The sequence below is a fragment of the Equus caballus genome, chromosome 3, assembly GCF_041296265.1.
Source record: "Equus caballus isolate H_3958 breed thoroughbred chromosome 3, TB-T2T, whole genome shotgun sequence".
NCBI lineage: Eukaryota > Metazoa > Chordata > Mammalia > Perissodactyla > Equidae > Equus > Equus caballus.
The window spans coordinates 111,673,905-111,691,379 of record NC_091686.1 but is presented as its reverse complement, the minus strand read 5'-3'; the positions used below and the strand labels follow the sequence as shown (position 1 = coordinate 111,691,379).

The following is a 17,475-nucleotide window of genomic DNA, read 5'->3' as shown; positions in this document are numbered from 1 at the left end:
TTTTCTTTTAAAATGAAAAGTGAAATTAACTTTTTTATTTTGCTCCCTAAAACTGGCTTGTTTCTCAGATAAGTATGCAATATTTTTTCTACATTTTATAAAAAATTATGTTGAGTAACCAAAACACCAAAATAAATTTTGAACATTAGATCAAAATTTTTCTAGAAAAAAAGATAATTTTACCAGATTCAACCAATGTTTCACTAAAACTAGCATGTGATTTGACATAAAGCAGCTATCAACCAAAGTGAGAAGAGAGATGAAATTACAATCAAATGTTTTGAGTCCACTGCTGCCTCTAAACACATGAAGACAAGGACATAACCCCAGTATCCTTTCTTTTCTGAAAATAATATTTTTGTAAATTTTATCATGCTTGGGAGTGCAAAATGATGGAACTGACTCCCAAGATTCACTATTAGATAATTAAAAAACTACATGTAGAGAACAAAGGCAGGAAGAAATGTTAACTATCAAAAATGAAGATATAAGCAAATTATGCTCTTTTCCAGCAAATTAAAAATATAGTTTTCACATAAGCAAAAGAAAACCCAAAAAAGCTCTGACAGATGCACTTTAACAGTTTCTTTAAAGTTATGTTATGGCCTAATAACCTATCTGTGACTAAGTATTTAAAGAGAGATTTTATGTTTCTCAGAAAAATACATTGCACTTTATTTTAAAGATTGATATACACTTTCATAACAGTATCTGAAATGCTCAAATGCTTTTTTCTGTTAGCAAAGTCAAGTATAAAGTAGAAATAACTGAAACTAATAACTAGTGTTAACTATTCAGAAAACCTCTGCAAGATTTTTCTCTCTCTTCTGACAAGGAAGTTTATAGTTTAAAAGAGTTTTTTATTCAGTTTGCTAATGGAATTCCAAAAATATCACAGTGGCCAGTAATTTCCATCTAATGCTCTATGAAGAATAGCTTAGCGAAGTTACTAATTCAATATTCACGTGTTAGATTATATCTGATATATACATATCAGATATTAGATAACTAAATTCTCAAATTATAAAACCCCACAATATGCCTACTTGGCTTCAAACTTCTTCTTTTCCACATTTCTTGCATGTTAGAACCTCAAATAAAAACCTAAATATGAGTAAATAATAGTTGAATACACATAAGTCTCTAATCTAGAATATATTCTCAAGTGATCATATAAATGTTCTAAAATTGCATATTCTATAGCTCCCTTGTTTTCAATGCTAAAAATTTTTCTAACCTTTTCCTATTTGATTTATAAACCAAAACATCCTGCCTATTTTTTCCATGTTACTATCCATTCTGCCCATTAAAAGTTTTGTTGATGAAATAGTTCTTTGGAGAAAGTCAATTGCTAATATTAATCTTAATAAAACTGCTTCCTAGAGTGAATCAAAGAAGTCAGTGTAGCCGTTTTTTTTCTTTTCTTTTCTTTTTTTTCTTTTACTGAATGAGTAAATCAATCACACACCAACAGTGTTGTAAATTTAAGTGCAAAAGCATTGAAGTGCTTTACTACAAATTACAACCTAGAAACACATTAACTGAACAATTAAAATTCATACAATCAGATTTAGATATATAACAACACAAAGTAGGAACAGAATTACAGTACATTTACAACACAAGACAGATACATGAATTCATTAGAAAATATTGTAATAAATAATTCATGAATTATAGTGCAATTGATTTATGCATAAATATAACTAATTGCCTAACAATCAGTTTATATTAACAAAATCTGTCAAAATCAAGGCAGCCACAGAGTTTTACTAAATTACTGCGACAATGGAAATACTGCAATTAAAAAACAAATACAAGTATTTGTACTGTAAACAACTAAAAAAATCAGTCTCACTAAAGTTAGTATACAATTTAATATAAAATTGTCATTAGCTACCAGAAATGGTTTAAACAACTTTACTGAGCAGTAGTTTTCTAAAAACAGAGGCACTGTTTTTTCTTTTCCTTCTTTTTTTTTAAAATATAAAATACTTGAGGAACATTCAAATAAGTAGAAAGCACATAATGGTTGCTTTCACCTTCATTAAAAGTCTGCTGAAACTGGATTTTTCAGAAAATTGTCAATTAATAAGTAATAACTGGTAACTAAATTTATAAAGTACTTTGAAAGTTTAACATAAAGAATATCTTAATAGAATCACTGGGGGGAAGGGGAAGCCATAAATTTCCCTGCCTTTCCAAGTTTGTATAATCAAAAGTTAACTCAATAATTAGAAACACTTTGTTTCTTTTAAAAGTTATGAGTTGATCATTACCTACAAACTATCAAAAAATATTTAATTTACTATTTCTGACCAAAAATAAATAATACAAGTACTAAAACGCTGCAAATTAACTATAATATTACCTATAAAACTACTGAGCACTGTGAAGTCAATAGCAAAATGATCCCTGATTTATGAATCCTGTAAAGTTTTTGGTCAGGTCATCTTTTAAATGATATAAAAGTGTTCTGTAAGTATCCCTTTACTATAAACTTCTCAATCAATTTATTAATGTAAATATAGTGTGAGGAATAAAAAAGCTCAATACAATATAAATATTATGTAATGCATTCAAGCCCCCAAATTTTTGCAAGTAAAATTCTGTATAAAGAGGTCAATAAAATTGTGTTGAAACATTTACTTTAACTTTGTTTTTCACTGGGGGCGCGGGGGGCGGGGAGGGGAAATATATTAAATAATCCAAGTTCTGGCCCTCACAAAATATGGCTTAATTCTTTAAAAAGAAAGATGACCCTGACATCTGCTGTTTTGCAATCTATTATGTATACTTTCTTGGGGAAAAAAAAAAGAGCAAGAGGATTCATACCCTAGTATGCAGGTAACATTAATTGCTGAAGAGGGTTCAGTATAGATCGAAGAGACCAAATATCTACTTGGTTGTGTATTTTCCACTCTTCAGTTTCCTTATACATATGTAAGCAGTTTTTCAATGTAATAGCTGAAAATCTCTTTAGTATTACATGTATATGTGATTATTAGATACACACAAACACAAGTGTAAAAACACAAGTATTTGACAAGGCGCACTTATTTTTTAAATTCAGCTTTAAGTATTCCTTTTGGACTTAGGAAAACTGGCTTAGAAAACTGATCAGAACCTGACTTTTAACAGAGCAAAGGGGCACTCGGAGAATTGTGAACATATGAAGCAAATCCCCAATCTTTATATGGAGGCACATGCTTTATAACATTTTACCACTAAAACTGCATACTCCATAAATCCAACATGGATACTCTGAACCACATTTTAAAACTGCTATATAGAAATTACTGGTCTCTTTTATGAGTCTAGTAAAAGTTAAAATGCACTGCCCAGCTTCTAACTACCCAATTAGTAGAGTTTACATTACTGAAAGTTCAAAACAGCTTCAGTGTTAAATATTTGTAAATCTATTTAAGACCCTGAACAAACTGCAAATTTGGTTATTAGCAAAATGATAATGTATCGCCCACCAAAATGAAATCTGTAATTCATTTTGATAAACTGAAAATGTTTTGAAATGTCACAGCAGCAAATATATTAAAGTTACACTGAGGTTTTTCAATAGTAGGAGTGTATCACAATCCTTAAAATTTAAAGTAGTCATAACATCAACTAACCAGCACATTTAAACCAAAATGATCATTCTCAAGCTTTTTCTGTGCACATTATAAACATGCTCTAAGTTGCATTCCAACTTTCTTTTCTAATCTTACACATTAGCTTATTTTTCAAATGAAAAACAAAATTAAATTATTTTAATAATTAAATTTAAATTACTTTTTGTTCTTAGTATTCCATCTTATATTAAAGGATTTTATAGCTCCTGGGGTTAACAATGTGTCAGTTTTTTTCAAAAAGTATATACCTTATAAACCCCAACTTCCTGCTAAAACAACTATTAAATGATAAATATTAAATTTCATTATACATATCATTTAAGGTTTTCTTGTCTATTCCTGGTGGATGCACTTGAGTGCATTTCATATTTCATAGAATGCACTGTAGTGTCCTAATACTGTATATATTAATTTTTCTTAGTATGGAGATAGCTGTGTATTTAAACTCTGATTGGTTGTTTGACGTACTTACAGTAACTGTAAGTATGTTAGGTAAAAATGTTTAAAAACTATTAATATCATATTTCCATTATAAGATGGTTTAACTGAATGGCTGGGGTGGTCTTTCACCTATAAAAATGTTTCACTTGACAATTACTTGTTTTCCCACAACGCTTTATGCTATTGACTACTAAAGAAAACCTGAATCTTTTTCACCTATTTATACAAGGATTAAATACAAACTATCAGAATTAAGTAAGCAACTATATAATTCTGTCCACAGTGAAAACCCTGAATAAAACTTTTTTTCAAAAGGCATGTAAGTGGTTTTTGAACTGTAAAATTTCATGTCTCCTGTCAGAGTGAGCATCTGTAATTCCCACGTGTGTGTATATAGACACACAAATACACACCTGTGCACATACACACACACACACAAACACACATACACACACGCACATACGCACGTACAAACATTTTCCTAACAAGTAATCTACACAGGCTTGCTGCTGTTTTTGCAGCTGCCAGTCCCTGAATCTGTCATATTATATAACCCAGTGTCTGGTAATCGGAGTTTCTTCTTCGGAGGAGTCTTCAGTGTTCCAGATCTTTCTTTTACCTTGTATTCTAAAGTGCTGTGAGGTACCCCATAAATTCCTTGTGCTTTGGAAACACTCATTTTTCCACTCATTACCATTGCAATAGCCTCTTCCATTATTTCATGATCATACTGCCGATAACGGCCACGTTTTTTCCTGGGCTGCTTATTATCTTTTCGATCCAATCCATCTTCAGTATTTTCAGAGGTTCCATCAACTGTTCCATTTTTAGAATTAAGACACAAAGGAGAGAGGTCCCCATGTAGAAAGTAAGAGTCAACACTTGAGTGAGTTACGGGCCCAGAACATTCTATTTTGTTCTGTTTAGGGAGTATATTTTTCAGTTTTTGGAGAGCTGATCCTTCTAGGACTGGAGAGGTTTTGGAAACTTGATACATAACATCCAGCAGACCAGGACCATCAGGTTGTGGTTTTGAAACAGAACTTACTCGTAGTTGAGGAATTTTTAACTGTACAGTAGGATGTGAAGTTTCATATTGTAGGCTTTCATTTTTTTCTTTAAATTGAGTAACCATTTTCTGTAGAGTTAACTGATGGAGGTAACTGGAAGCTGTTGGGAATTTTAATTCTGAGGTTTCAAGTAGATTGAGTTTACTTTTTTCTGTGCGCTCTGCTTGAGCTCTTGCCCACAGGGCTACTTTTTGCAGCACTGCACAAGTTTCTTTACTGTCTTTATATGAGTAACTATCATTGAAATCTCGAGTTTTGTTTTTAAAAGATGCAGGCTTCCCTGCTGGTAAGGCTTCTAAGTGGAGAAGTAAAGTTTTTTGAGGTATGCCATAAAGTATGCCTGCTTTATTTATGTCCAGTGCTCCAGACTGAATGTCTTTCAAAGCTTTTGAGAGCAAACCATCTGCAAACTCAGCACTTCTTTCCACATAGTCCTCTCTGTTTCTGTGTAGTCTCCTGGATGGATGGAATGAAACGATGGTAAACTGATGCATGAGAGACTCTCACACAGCTATGGAAGGGGAGGGTCCACTCCTTTATTATACTCCTTGCTTAGGTAACATCACTGCTTATGACTCTTTTAAGTCTGTGAGATGTAGTAGTTACTCCTTAACAAAGCAAACGCTACAGTCCTGGTAGGACAATGTGTCAATCATACGGTGGCCTCAACGGGCAGACCTTCCAAGAACATAAAATCCTAACTCAGTATTTGTAAAAATATTCTCATGATGTTGCTATTCCTCTGACAGATGCTTGCAGAGCAACACTTATAATTTTTATTTGTACAATTAGACTTCCATTATAAAAAATACCCAAATCCTAAAGGAGTTTTTGTTAGTAGAAACGTGACGTTACCGCTAAACAAGTAATAAAAGAGTCAACCCCTTTAAAGGAAATATGTAGCAGCAAGAATATTTCCAAACACAAATATCCCATATTTCCACAAGACCAATTTTTCTCTAGACAAAAACTTAAAATTTGAAACAGGTAGATAATTTATATTTGGATAATGTAAATTTTAGATATTATAAATGTTATTTCTATTTCAAATGTATCATTGTAATTTTCAGTTTCTCAAATAGAAAGCTTACGATACCTTATGACTCCAAAACTACTACAGCCTCAGTTGAAAAACTTACACTCTACATCTAAGATTTAAATGTGACAAAAAAAGCTTCCTATGCAGTTTATTAATGGGAAGATGCAAAAGTTACAAAAAACAATCCAAAAATCCAACAGAACAGCATTTCACTACTAATTATTTATTTAATTAATTTAATGACAGCTTTCAAAGCATGAAAGGACTTTTTGTGGTGATTACTAGATACATTAAGTAGTTTGCCACCACACCTAAAGCACAACGAAAAAAATGTAAACACTATAAGCTAGCTATAAGAATTAGTAAGTACAGTACTTTTAAAATTTGTTGATTGTTTAAAAAAATTAAATAGTGAAATTACATATTTCCCTTAAAATTGCCTCTTGAAAATTGAATTTAAAAATTCTCTTTACTCATCCTGCTTCTTAGTTTGTATTCTATGATTAAGTTGGCAGTTCATTTTAGTAACATGAACTAAAGTTTGGTGATTGTTCTGATAACTTTTCTTTAACAGAAAGAATAAAAAAGAAAGAGAAAGGACAAATGAAAGGTATGAGAGACACACACTTATGAGTGACAAACTCCCGGAGGAAAACTATATATGTCAATCTACTCAGAGTAGCATTAAGAGTTCTCTGCAGAGATAATTCTATATCAATATTAAATTACATTTCCTAGATATTGCTTACCCAGCCACTGAATTTTCAGAAGAAGGATCGCATATGGATGACTCTTCAGATTTTATGCTGGTTTTCTTTGTAGAGAGATCTAACACTCCATCCCCTATAATTTTTGCAAGAGAAAAAACTTTATATTTGTGACAGACAGGTAATCTTTACATTTCAACATTTCATATTTTGCTGATCTACTAATTCATGACCTAAAAATTAACAATTGTACTTGACACGTGGCCATTACCAACTCATCTCACGGTTTTAGCAACAGGACATGACTGCGAAGGCACTACATAGGAAAAAAGAAAAGAGGAGGAGCTAGCACTGGCAAGTGATATGAAGACACAAACAGGCTATGAAATAAAATCTGCTTAAAGTCAATCCTTGGTCACCTTTCCCCCTGTTTTGCAGTGAACAGTCATTTGACTGCTCATCCATGACTGTTTTCTATTCATGGCTGCCCAGATGATGCCTTGGGAAAGTAGCAATGATATTAAGTTGTACAAATCATACAGCATAGAAAATATGATGACGAATAAGGGAACAATAATTAGCATTTACCAGGACTAGCAATATGTGGAACATACACTTTAGGTACAGTGTGACTCTATGTATAACCCATTTTTTTTAAAACTCACAATGTAAAATTACACTGTTTTAAATAATTGAAATGTACAACAGTTGAATTATTGCCTATGTAATATATTATGGTTGTATCTGTGATGGGATGAAGACATAACTTATAACAATATAACATTTTAGGAAAAATAACCTGTTAGAAACAACTGCCTAAGTATTTGTTGTTAAAATACAGTTATTTTATTACTCTAATACTGAATTGACATAAAACTTCAATGATTGAGACGTGCTAATATGATGACCTTCAAGGTCAAAAAGAATAAACTATGAATTTAAAACACAGCAAGAAATAATACTGTGAATGTCTTTACTGATAGCTAAAAAATTGAAAGTTTAAGCTATATGAAAGGAATCATTATAAGAAAATAATGTTTAAAAAATATACTCAAAAATTCAACTAAGTTAAAAAAAAATTCAACTGTGGTTTATGATTACCATATAAATTTACCTAACACTTAAGTGTGCTGGCAAGATAGAGATGACAAAAAATAAAACATAACATCCTACCATCACCTACTATGTATAATTCAATAATAATTTGAGTGCTTACTATGTGCAAAGCACTGTCTTAGGAATTTGGAGAGCAGCAGTAAAAAAGGGCATACTAAGTACCTATTCTCGTGGTGCTTAGGATCTAGTGAGATAATTCACACACCACCACCACCACCAAACATATTTCAGGTTGATGCTCAGAGCTACTCTGGAAGGATAAAGCACAGTAAGCTGACAGAATAACGAGGGTAGGGCTGAGGAGGCTGCTATTTCTCGAGTGTTATCAGTCCAGGCCTCTTTGACTTGAACAGAGTCCTGAACAAAGTGAGGGTACCAGAACTAAGCAGATTATCTGGGGGAAAGCTTCTAGAAAAAACAGTTTGTGCAGAGGCTGTGATATGCAATCATGACTGGAAAGCGTGAGGAATAGCAAAGAGGCCAGGGTGGCTGGAGTGGAGTAAGCCAGGCTGAGTGAGATGAGATCAGAAATGCTGTAGGCCTTGTAGGCCATGGTAAGAAATTTAAATTTTATTTTGAGAGAGACAGGAAATCACTGGAGGATTCTGATCACAAGACTGACACAATTTAATTTACATTTCTAAAGGCGCAACCTGCTGTGGGGAGAATGAAGTGCAAGCGGAGAGGGGGAGCAGGGAAACCTGTTGGGAAAGTGCTGTGCTGCTTCTCATCTCTGGGCTTTCACAATCCCAGTTAGTTTCATCTACTTAGACGTCTCCTAATCCTCTCTTAGCCTCTCTTCCTTCTCTCCCCACACTCGCCCTAATTCTCACCAAACCTTACTCAGCATTCCATCATTCAGGACACAACTTGGACTTGGTTGATCATCATTTTCTAGGCTCCTAGACCTGCAACACTTACCTATATTATTTAGCACCTAGCAGGCTGTATTCTTGTTGCTTATATACTTACCAGTGTTAGCCACCAGACTATAAGCTATGTGAGGCCAGAGACATGTCTATTTTATTCACTGTTGTATCCTCACTGCCTAGAACAGTGCCTGGCACACAATAAGTGTTCAACAAATATTTGCTGAACAGAATTTGGAAGAACTGGAAGGCATTCAGTATGGCTACAGGTTAGAGTGCCTAGATTAAAAGGGTAAAATGGGAGATTGGACAGGTAACAAAGTATACGGCATATAGTACCTTAACTAATTATTCAATGAAGATCTTGCTCCAGTTTATCCATCCAGCCCAATCTCATGCTTTTTCCCCAAATCATCTCAACCCTCACTTGCTATCTAACCACCTGAAGTTCCTCAAACACACCACGTGGTGTCAGATCTCTCAAATTGGAGTACATGGTTCCTTCTGCCTAGAATGCTCTTTTCACCTTTTCAACTTGCCAACTCCTATTCATCTTTAAAGATCCAGATCCTCCCAAGCAGAAACTGAGTACTTTTTCCTTTGTGTCAAAGGTGTCCTACGAAACTTATATACGCAATTCTAAACTTTTCTAGACTTTTGATACGGTTGATTTAAAATTATTACACAAACCAGAAAAAAGAAAAAGAGGTAGAGAGAACCTCATGTCTCTCTCCTTTACACTAGCTGTGCAAACTAGGCTGTAGCTCCCTAGCTAGAGCAATAAAGGTAATCTCGTCCTTTTGGTACCACTCCTTGACTGCTGGTTTGATAGCCACACACAATCCTGGTCATAGCTAATTTTAATCTTGAGGATGAGCCAGACCTAAGCCCTGTTCCATATTTAAGAGAGCAACTTAAATTACGTCTATACTCCTGATTCCTCTTCTTTAGGAACTCTAAACAGGTGAGACACGCTTTAATCTTTTTTCCATAACCCCTTCTCCACACCTAGGCCCATGTCAAAAGTTTTGTTCTAAAAGGATTTGCTAACTAAAGTAATACATTATAGTCTGTATCTAGTGAAAATGGAAAATATACACCTTCGACATATTTCTGCCACACAAGTCTTTAATCAACGAACATTTATGTAGTGAATACAAAATACATAAATATATAAGTAAAGGATTTTTAGATATTATCTATAGAAAAAATCTCAGTTTTTGTTAGTATTATCACCTATACGAATGTATTTTGCTGAAATCATGATTCTTCTTTCCATCACAAAGGCTGTAGCTCACGAGCTTAGAAAAATAAAAGGAGTTACCCCTAGGATTGTCTGGACTAGAAAAGCAAGAACAATAAGAGAGGGGGAGGGGTTGGCCCCGTGGCCAAATGGTTAAGTTAGCACTCCACTTCAGTGGCCCAGGGTTTCGCCAGTTCGGATCCTGGGTGCAGACATGGCACCGCTTATCAGGCCATGCTGAGGTGGCGTCCCACATGCCACAACTAGAAGGACTCACGACTGAAATATACAACTAAGTACTGGGGGGGGGGGGGCTTTGGGGAGAAAAAGGAAAAATAAAATCTTTAAAAAAAAAAACAAAAGAGAAAGGGAAAGAGAACTTGGGAAGAGGGACTGGGGATAAAGGGCATTTTCTTGCTCCTGTTAATAATTTATATCTAACTGAATGGTGATTACATCTATCAGCATCACTCCTTCACAAAAGAGGTATCATATCATAACTTGATTCTGCATGTAATATTTCCAAAGTACTAATTAACTTGATGGATAAAAACTAAGCACTTACTATGCTAAATTCTCTATGGCAATATAAAATAAGTAGAAGACAGAGAAAGAGAAAGATTGAAATTTATTTACCATTCACCTCTTGGTAGGTTCCTAGGCTGTTTTAGTTTTTCACTATTACAAACAACGCTGAAATGAAATCTATCTAAATGTTTTCTTGTGTCTATGTACAAGAATTTCTCTAAGATATACACCTAGAAGTGAAAGTGCTAGACAGTAGGGTATGTACATTTTGAACTTTAGTATACATTACCAAATTTCTTTCCCACATCCTTGACAACACTTGGTGTTGTTGAGATTTTTAATTTTTGCTAATCTGATGATAAAGAAAAGCAAGTCATAGGATTAAATTAACAAGAGTGCATTTGGTATGCATTTATGTGAATTGTTAAAGTACGCAAAACTATTTTGCTTATAGATGCATAAATAGGTATTATTAGTAGTTGCTCCCAAGGACAAATGAAAAGATGTAATAGTTACTTTAGAGAAAACGTGTCAGAAGCAAGTACAATCAAATAACACAATTATTATTTCTGAGTGACAGGAACATGATTATTATGCTGTATTTTTCAGTATATTTAAAGATCTTCCTAATAATAAACACAAATTATTCCCATTTACTGGTTGTAGACTGGACATTAACATCACAATTTAATTATTTCTGATCAAAAACTAATGCAAAATGTGTAGAATTAAAAAGAGGCTAATGTAATCTTTCAACAGGATCAGGTAATTGTTGTATATATGACGCTACCAGAGATAACTTTTAACATGGACTGTGTTTGAAAAAATTGAAACCATGACCAAATCGGGCAGTATCTTGAGTATTAACATTTTATTGGGATAATTTTCTTAGAATTCACCTTCTGTTAAAATCAAGATTTGAATTTTCATTCACAAATTGTTCTCAGTTCTGTGTTTTCATGTGAATTCCTGATAAAGGAGCTATTTAAAGCAGACATATGCAAGCCTCATAATATAGAATTGTTTCTCACCTCCTCCAAGGACACCGTTCTTTCTCATCTCTTATCTAGCCTTTGTCCATTCAAAGTATGCTCTGTGCTCTTAGCCTGGCTAACTTCTACACATCCTTCAGGATCATCCCTTTAAAGAAGGTTTTCTTAATTTTTCCCTACCCTTCTTTCATACTCCCACAGCACCCTTTGTATTCTATACTGTGTTTATGATATGTTGTTATAATTTGCCTACTTTAGTACCTAAAGTCCAACATTATTGTGAGGAGTTAGTAACTATGTCTAATATCTATTTAAGATTTATATATAATTACATATAATTACTTGGCTGATTTTCTCACAAGACTCACTTCCCAAGCAAGGGCCAGAAAGCAATAGTACCTCAACAAAGCCTTAGTGACTGACTCATCATCGACTCACTCAATTCTGTAACACCAAGTACTAGCAGGGAACATTGTATATATAACAGATTTAGACTGACAAATAGTCATGAAATCAATGAACTTTGTTCAGCTAGAGAGAAAATGACAGCACAGTCAAAAGTTTGATACCTATATGGGAAAGTTTCACATAAAGATAAACTCCATTTACGTTAAAGAGGCTAAGAAGGGTTTTTAATAATCAATTTCTATATTCGTTAGGTTCTAATAATCATACAGATTTTTCTTCAGAAATATTGTCAAGATTGATGATCACTTAATTAAATATGAATATTAAATATATTAAAAACATATTAACCCCTGACGTGTTATTGGTCTCCAGCTGCTATACCAAGCAAATCACCAAGCTCAGTCCATACTTGAGTACCAACATGAGTTAAAGGATCTTTGAAGTCACATCATCTATCAACATTAAATATTTAACTATCAGTAAGATTCAGTACATGAAGGCAAGTGAATTTTAATGAGAGGAGAAAATATCACATAAATTTTATGTTGTCTGGACAAAGGGAAAATATTCCAACTAAATTTCATAAAAATGCTAATCACAAGCAATATCACTGCTAGTGATTATCAAAATCACTGCTATTTAACATTTAATACTGTTTAATGCAAACCTATGTTAATAGTCTTAATAAATACCCTAATGCTCTTTCTACCTTAAGTCCGATCACTTCTTACCTATCTCCTTAAATGGGTCTTCTTGTCTTTCCTTTAGCCCCTCAATGTATTGTTCTAGTCAGTTTTTGGCTCTTTCTAGTTTTTTCTTACTGTACTCTCTAGGAGATTCCTACGATTTCAATTATTAACCATTTATATTCAACTCACTTCTAGAAAATATTAGTAACTTACTTAAAATCCAAATATATAAAACTATATTTTTCAATAGTGTACATATGTGCAAAACACTACACTAGGAGCATTACATGTCTTAACCCATTTAGTCCTGACGCAATCCAATATACAAATAGGTTTATATATTTTTAGAGTCTTAAATATTTAAAAAATGGTTGTATGAACTATGGTACTCTCACTTGCTTGAGAATTAGGTTTAACATATCCATTAAGGAAATTAATAAAACATAGGAAACTGTGAATGCTATTATGATGTTTTAAAAAATAGGATATAAAACTTGAATAGAGATATGTAACTATCTAAAAAAATCCAAAAAATCAAATAAAATAAAGAATAAAATTTGGAAGTAAATATACCAAATGGCAACAATGGTGATGTCTGACGACAATTTGAGCAGTTAAAATATGTGTATGGGCACATACTTGCATACATGTGTATATATGTGTGTGTGTGTATGTATATATATACATATATATACACATAACATATATTATCTCTCTCTCTATATACACTTCTCGGTTTTCCCCAAGTTTGCCATAATGAGTATATATTAATGAAAAAACTCACAAACTTATTAACAAAGTAATACCAAAGCGTAAAAACATTCCCTTGGGTTTATCCAAATTTTATTTTAAATTGTTTTTATTGTTACTACTTTAACCACTGAGTTAAACTTTCAGAGTCATGCGGGAAATAATCAACATAACATCAGAGTAGGACATCGATTAAGCCTTAACATTGGTTCTTCTTTCCCTCATTTGCCTCTCTCTGCAAGTCAAACACTTTTTTAAAAGGGAAGGTTATTACCTTCCTGATGTATTTTATTTAGTGCATATATAAGTGAAATCTCACAGAATTAATTCATCTACTATTTATTAATAACGAGGAGGGACAATATAAATCAGAGTAAAGTGTTTATAGAAAATTTAGGATGTAAAAATTAGTAATACTACATTTAACTAGGAAAATATTACTGGTAAAATTCAACAAAGTTTCTGCACTTCCACCAAATGCCATATTAGAATTTCATTTTAGTTCTTTTTTCTTTCTTCAGTTACTCCTACAAGTACCGAACTAAAGCAAAGTTTCAAAAGCCTTCAAGTCAATACCTTGAAAACATTTAAAAAAGAGCTCTCTTTTTTATCCCACGCATTGCACTACTTTATCCTCTAAGTTAAAGTTTTAACCAAACATTTTATTTAAAAAGTTGAATGTACACTTATTACACCAATGTCATATTGGATAGCTTTGCTGACCATACGTTTAATAGCCTTTATCATGCCCATCCAAAAATGACTTATAGGAGTTTTAAAAAACTTTTTATTGAAATGACATCCATAAGAAAAATGCACATAAGTACATAGTTTAATGAATTTTCACAAACTGAACATTCCTATGTAAATAGCACTTAGATTACCACTATCAACCCAGAAGCCACTACCTCCACCATCCCCCCACCCCGCTCCTTCTGGTTACTAACTCACCCCTTGACTTCTAACAGCATTATGCATACTCTTTGATGCAGCAATTTCACTTCTAGGAATTTGTTCTAAGGTAAAAATTAAGATTTAGTGCAAAATCTTAGCTCAAGAATGTTTACTTATATATCCAAAGATACCGAACTAAATATAATGTGATCCTTCCACAAAATACAATACTATGTGGTTAAGTAAATCAATTTAACTATTAAAATGATCCTGCAGAAAAATATTTAGTAACATAAGGATGTTAAAAGTATTATTAAAAAAACACAATTTACAGAGAATTACATATGATTTGCGGTAGTGAGTTCTGGGAGGACAGAGAGAGAGTGTGTGTATTCTTTCCAGCAAATGATTTGAAAGGATTTCAATCTTAAGTTTTCAAACTTAATGGGAGCAGTGACATCTGGGTGGATAAGCAAAGGATAATTTTTATTTTCTTCATTTGCTTATTTATTTTCTAGTTCTTCTACAACACATAGCTTTTATAGTCCATTTGTTCAATTAATACTTACTGAGTGGCTATAAATATGCCAGTCATTTTTGTAGGCACAAAGGAACAGTAGGGAACAAGATAGAAAATGTTCCTGCTCTCATGGAACTTACATTCTAGTAGGGTAGACAAAGAAAAGATAAACAAATCAATAAAAAAATAATTTCACAAGGTGGTAAGACAGAAGAGAGCAATGACAATGGCAAGTAGAAAGAGTTTACTATGTTGGAATAAATGACCAGGCAAAGCCGCTGGGAAGGTGATTTGTTCTTATTTAAAAAAGAAATTTTATTAAGATAAATTTTAAACATACAAAAGGATAGAACGATTCCCCCTTACATCCCCTCTTCAGTTTCACCAATTACCTAGATTTATGCCACACCTGTTCTATTTATTCTTATTTACTTAGGTATTTTAAAGCTAATTCCAGATGTCACGTCATTTCTACACTCTGGTGCATCTTTAAAACACATGGAGATTTTCAGTGTAACTGTAACAATTCCCTGCTATCGTCTAATACCTGGTTTGTGCTGAAACTTCCTCTAGTGCGTCCAGAATGTCTTTTTACAGTTAGTATGTTCAAATTAGGGGCTAATTTGTCTCTGTTATATTTGATGGTCATGTCTCCTAAATCTCAGAAAACTTTTGAGCAGCCTTTTCCCTCATTTTTTAAAACAATGACATGGACTTTTTGAAGAAGCCAGCCATCAATTCTACTAGAGAATGTCTGATATTATGGTTTCTTCTGTTTGCTTTCCTGTGGTGTCATTTACGTTATTCTTGCATTTTCCAATAATTATGATAAACTTGGAATTAGTTCTAATGCTAATGGCTCTCAAACTTTTGGATCTCATACTCTCTTTTCACTCTTAAAATTACTGCAGACCCCCAAAGAGCTTTTGTTTAGGTGAGTTATATCCATTTATATTTATCATATTATAAATTAAACTGAGAAGTTTTAAAAATATTTTTAATTGATAACAATAACTCTACAAATGTTAATGTTCATAGAAACATTTTTAACGAAAAATAACATTTTCAAAATTAAACACTAAGAATTTTTTTACTTTAAAGTCATCTCTTTATAATGTCTAGCTTAATAAGAGATAGCTGGATTCTCATATAGGCTTCCATATTCAATGTGTTTAGATATTACATATCACGTAGCCTCTGGCTGACTCAACTACATACACACTGTGGAGAGAATGAGATTAAAAAGGGCAGATAACGTCTTATTATTAGTGTTGTTATTATTAGTTTTGACCCGGTGTATCCCCTGAAAGAGATTCAAGAACACTCAGGGCTTTCTGACCCACACTTGAGATCAACTGGCCTAAAGAATTGCTTAGCTTCATGTTTGACGATTTTGGCACAAATACTTCACAAGTGATGCAACATATCATGAGGCACATAAAATCTATTTCCAATGATGCTCCAGTGATCACTGTGTTCTGACGGTGACAGTCTGACGTCTCCATTGTAAAGTTCCCCAAGCAACCTTTCCTCTAATAGTTTTATCTTCTGATGATGATGTTTGATTCAATTATCTTATTAGGAGGTGCAAAACAGTAATATCTTAAGTCTATCATGCTTTTCATATTTATTAGCTGGAATTCTTTAAGAATCGTCCTTAAATGAAGGCTATTTGGTTGTCCTGATATAGAATTTGTACAAGAAAAGCAAGGTAAATGCTTAACTATTTCCTTTAATTGCTCATTTTCACAGTGAAGAGTTGACATGTTACATATCTCCAAAGAAAACTAATGACTTTGAGGGGCCCTTTTGGTTTGTTTTTGCAGGGAAAGAGTCACCCTGAGCTAACATCTGTTGCCAATCTTCCACTGTTTATTTTTCCCCTCCCCGAAACCCCAGTACCTACTTGTATATTCTAGTTGTAGGTCCTTCTAATTCTTCTATGTGAACTGCTGCCACAGCAGGGCTACTGACAAGTGGTGCGGTTCCACGCCGGGGAACCAAACCTGGACCACTGAAGCAGAGCGTGCAGAACTTAAATCACCAGGCCATCCTGGCTTGGCACTTTTGTTTTTTATTATAAACTAATGGATTTTAAAACATTTAATATTTTTCAGTTGCAATTATTCATCCTTTTGATGCTCAAATGGTCTCATATTTGGCTAATGGGGAACCCTTAACGCTGGCTCCTGTTTTCTTTTGACAAATTAGTCTTTGGAGTTTTCTTGCTCGTTGGCACAAGATGTTCCAGGCTCATCTTGTACATTTTCTGATACAGACCAGGATTCCAAGGAGGCCCGCTTCCTTTTAAAGGAAAACAATGTTTAAAGACCACAGTCCAATGCCTCTGAATTGTCACTGCTTGTAGGATATTTCAGTGGTCAGACTAGGAAATGTGCATTTTTGAAAAGAAAAATAAACTGTGAGTTTGCACTGACATTTCCAATCCACACACAATACAGGGTTTTTCCCTCTTTGATTTTACTCTTGTTCACTTCTTCTCTTACCTTGAAAATCTTGGATTCCTAACAACGTTAATATGATTATGTATTTGATTTATCCTATAGATTCAAAATAAAG

At 33.3% G+C, this 17,475-nt stretch overlaps 1 protein-coding gene across 26 annotated transcripts in view; it reads right to left on the bottom strand.

The window, feature by feature from the left end:
* Nucleotides 1–17,475, bottom strand: part of LCORL (ligand dependent nuclear receptor corepressor like) — a 152,420-nt gene that overhangs the window by 30,610 nt on the left and 104,335 nt on the right. For 12 of the 26 annotated variants that reach the window (XR_011437177.1, XM_023638300.2, XM_070262563.1 and 9 more), the window contains 2 exons: nucleotides 6,929–7,022; nucleotides 1,480–5,596 (listed from right to left, as the gene is read on the bottom strand). The exons of 1 other annotated variant lie outside the window; for it this stretch is intronic. Coding sequence is in view for 22 of the 25 variants with exons in the window: in XM_023638300.2 (XP_023494068.2) it covers nucleotides 4,564–5,596; nucleotides 6,929–7,022 (1,127 nt within the window). In the remaining 3 variants the exon portion in view is untranslated. Of the gene's footprint in view, nucleotides 1–1,479; nucleotides 5,597–6,928; nucleotides 7,023–17,475 lie in introns of those variants that run through there. 13 more of the 26 variants (XR_011437179.1, XR_011437178.1, XM_023638297.2 and 10 more) reach the window with 2 other exon arrangements.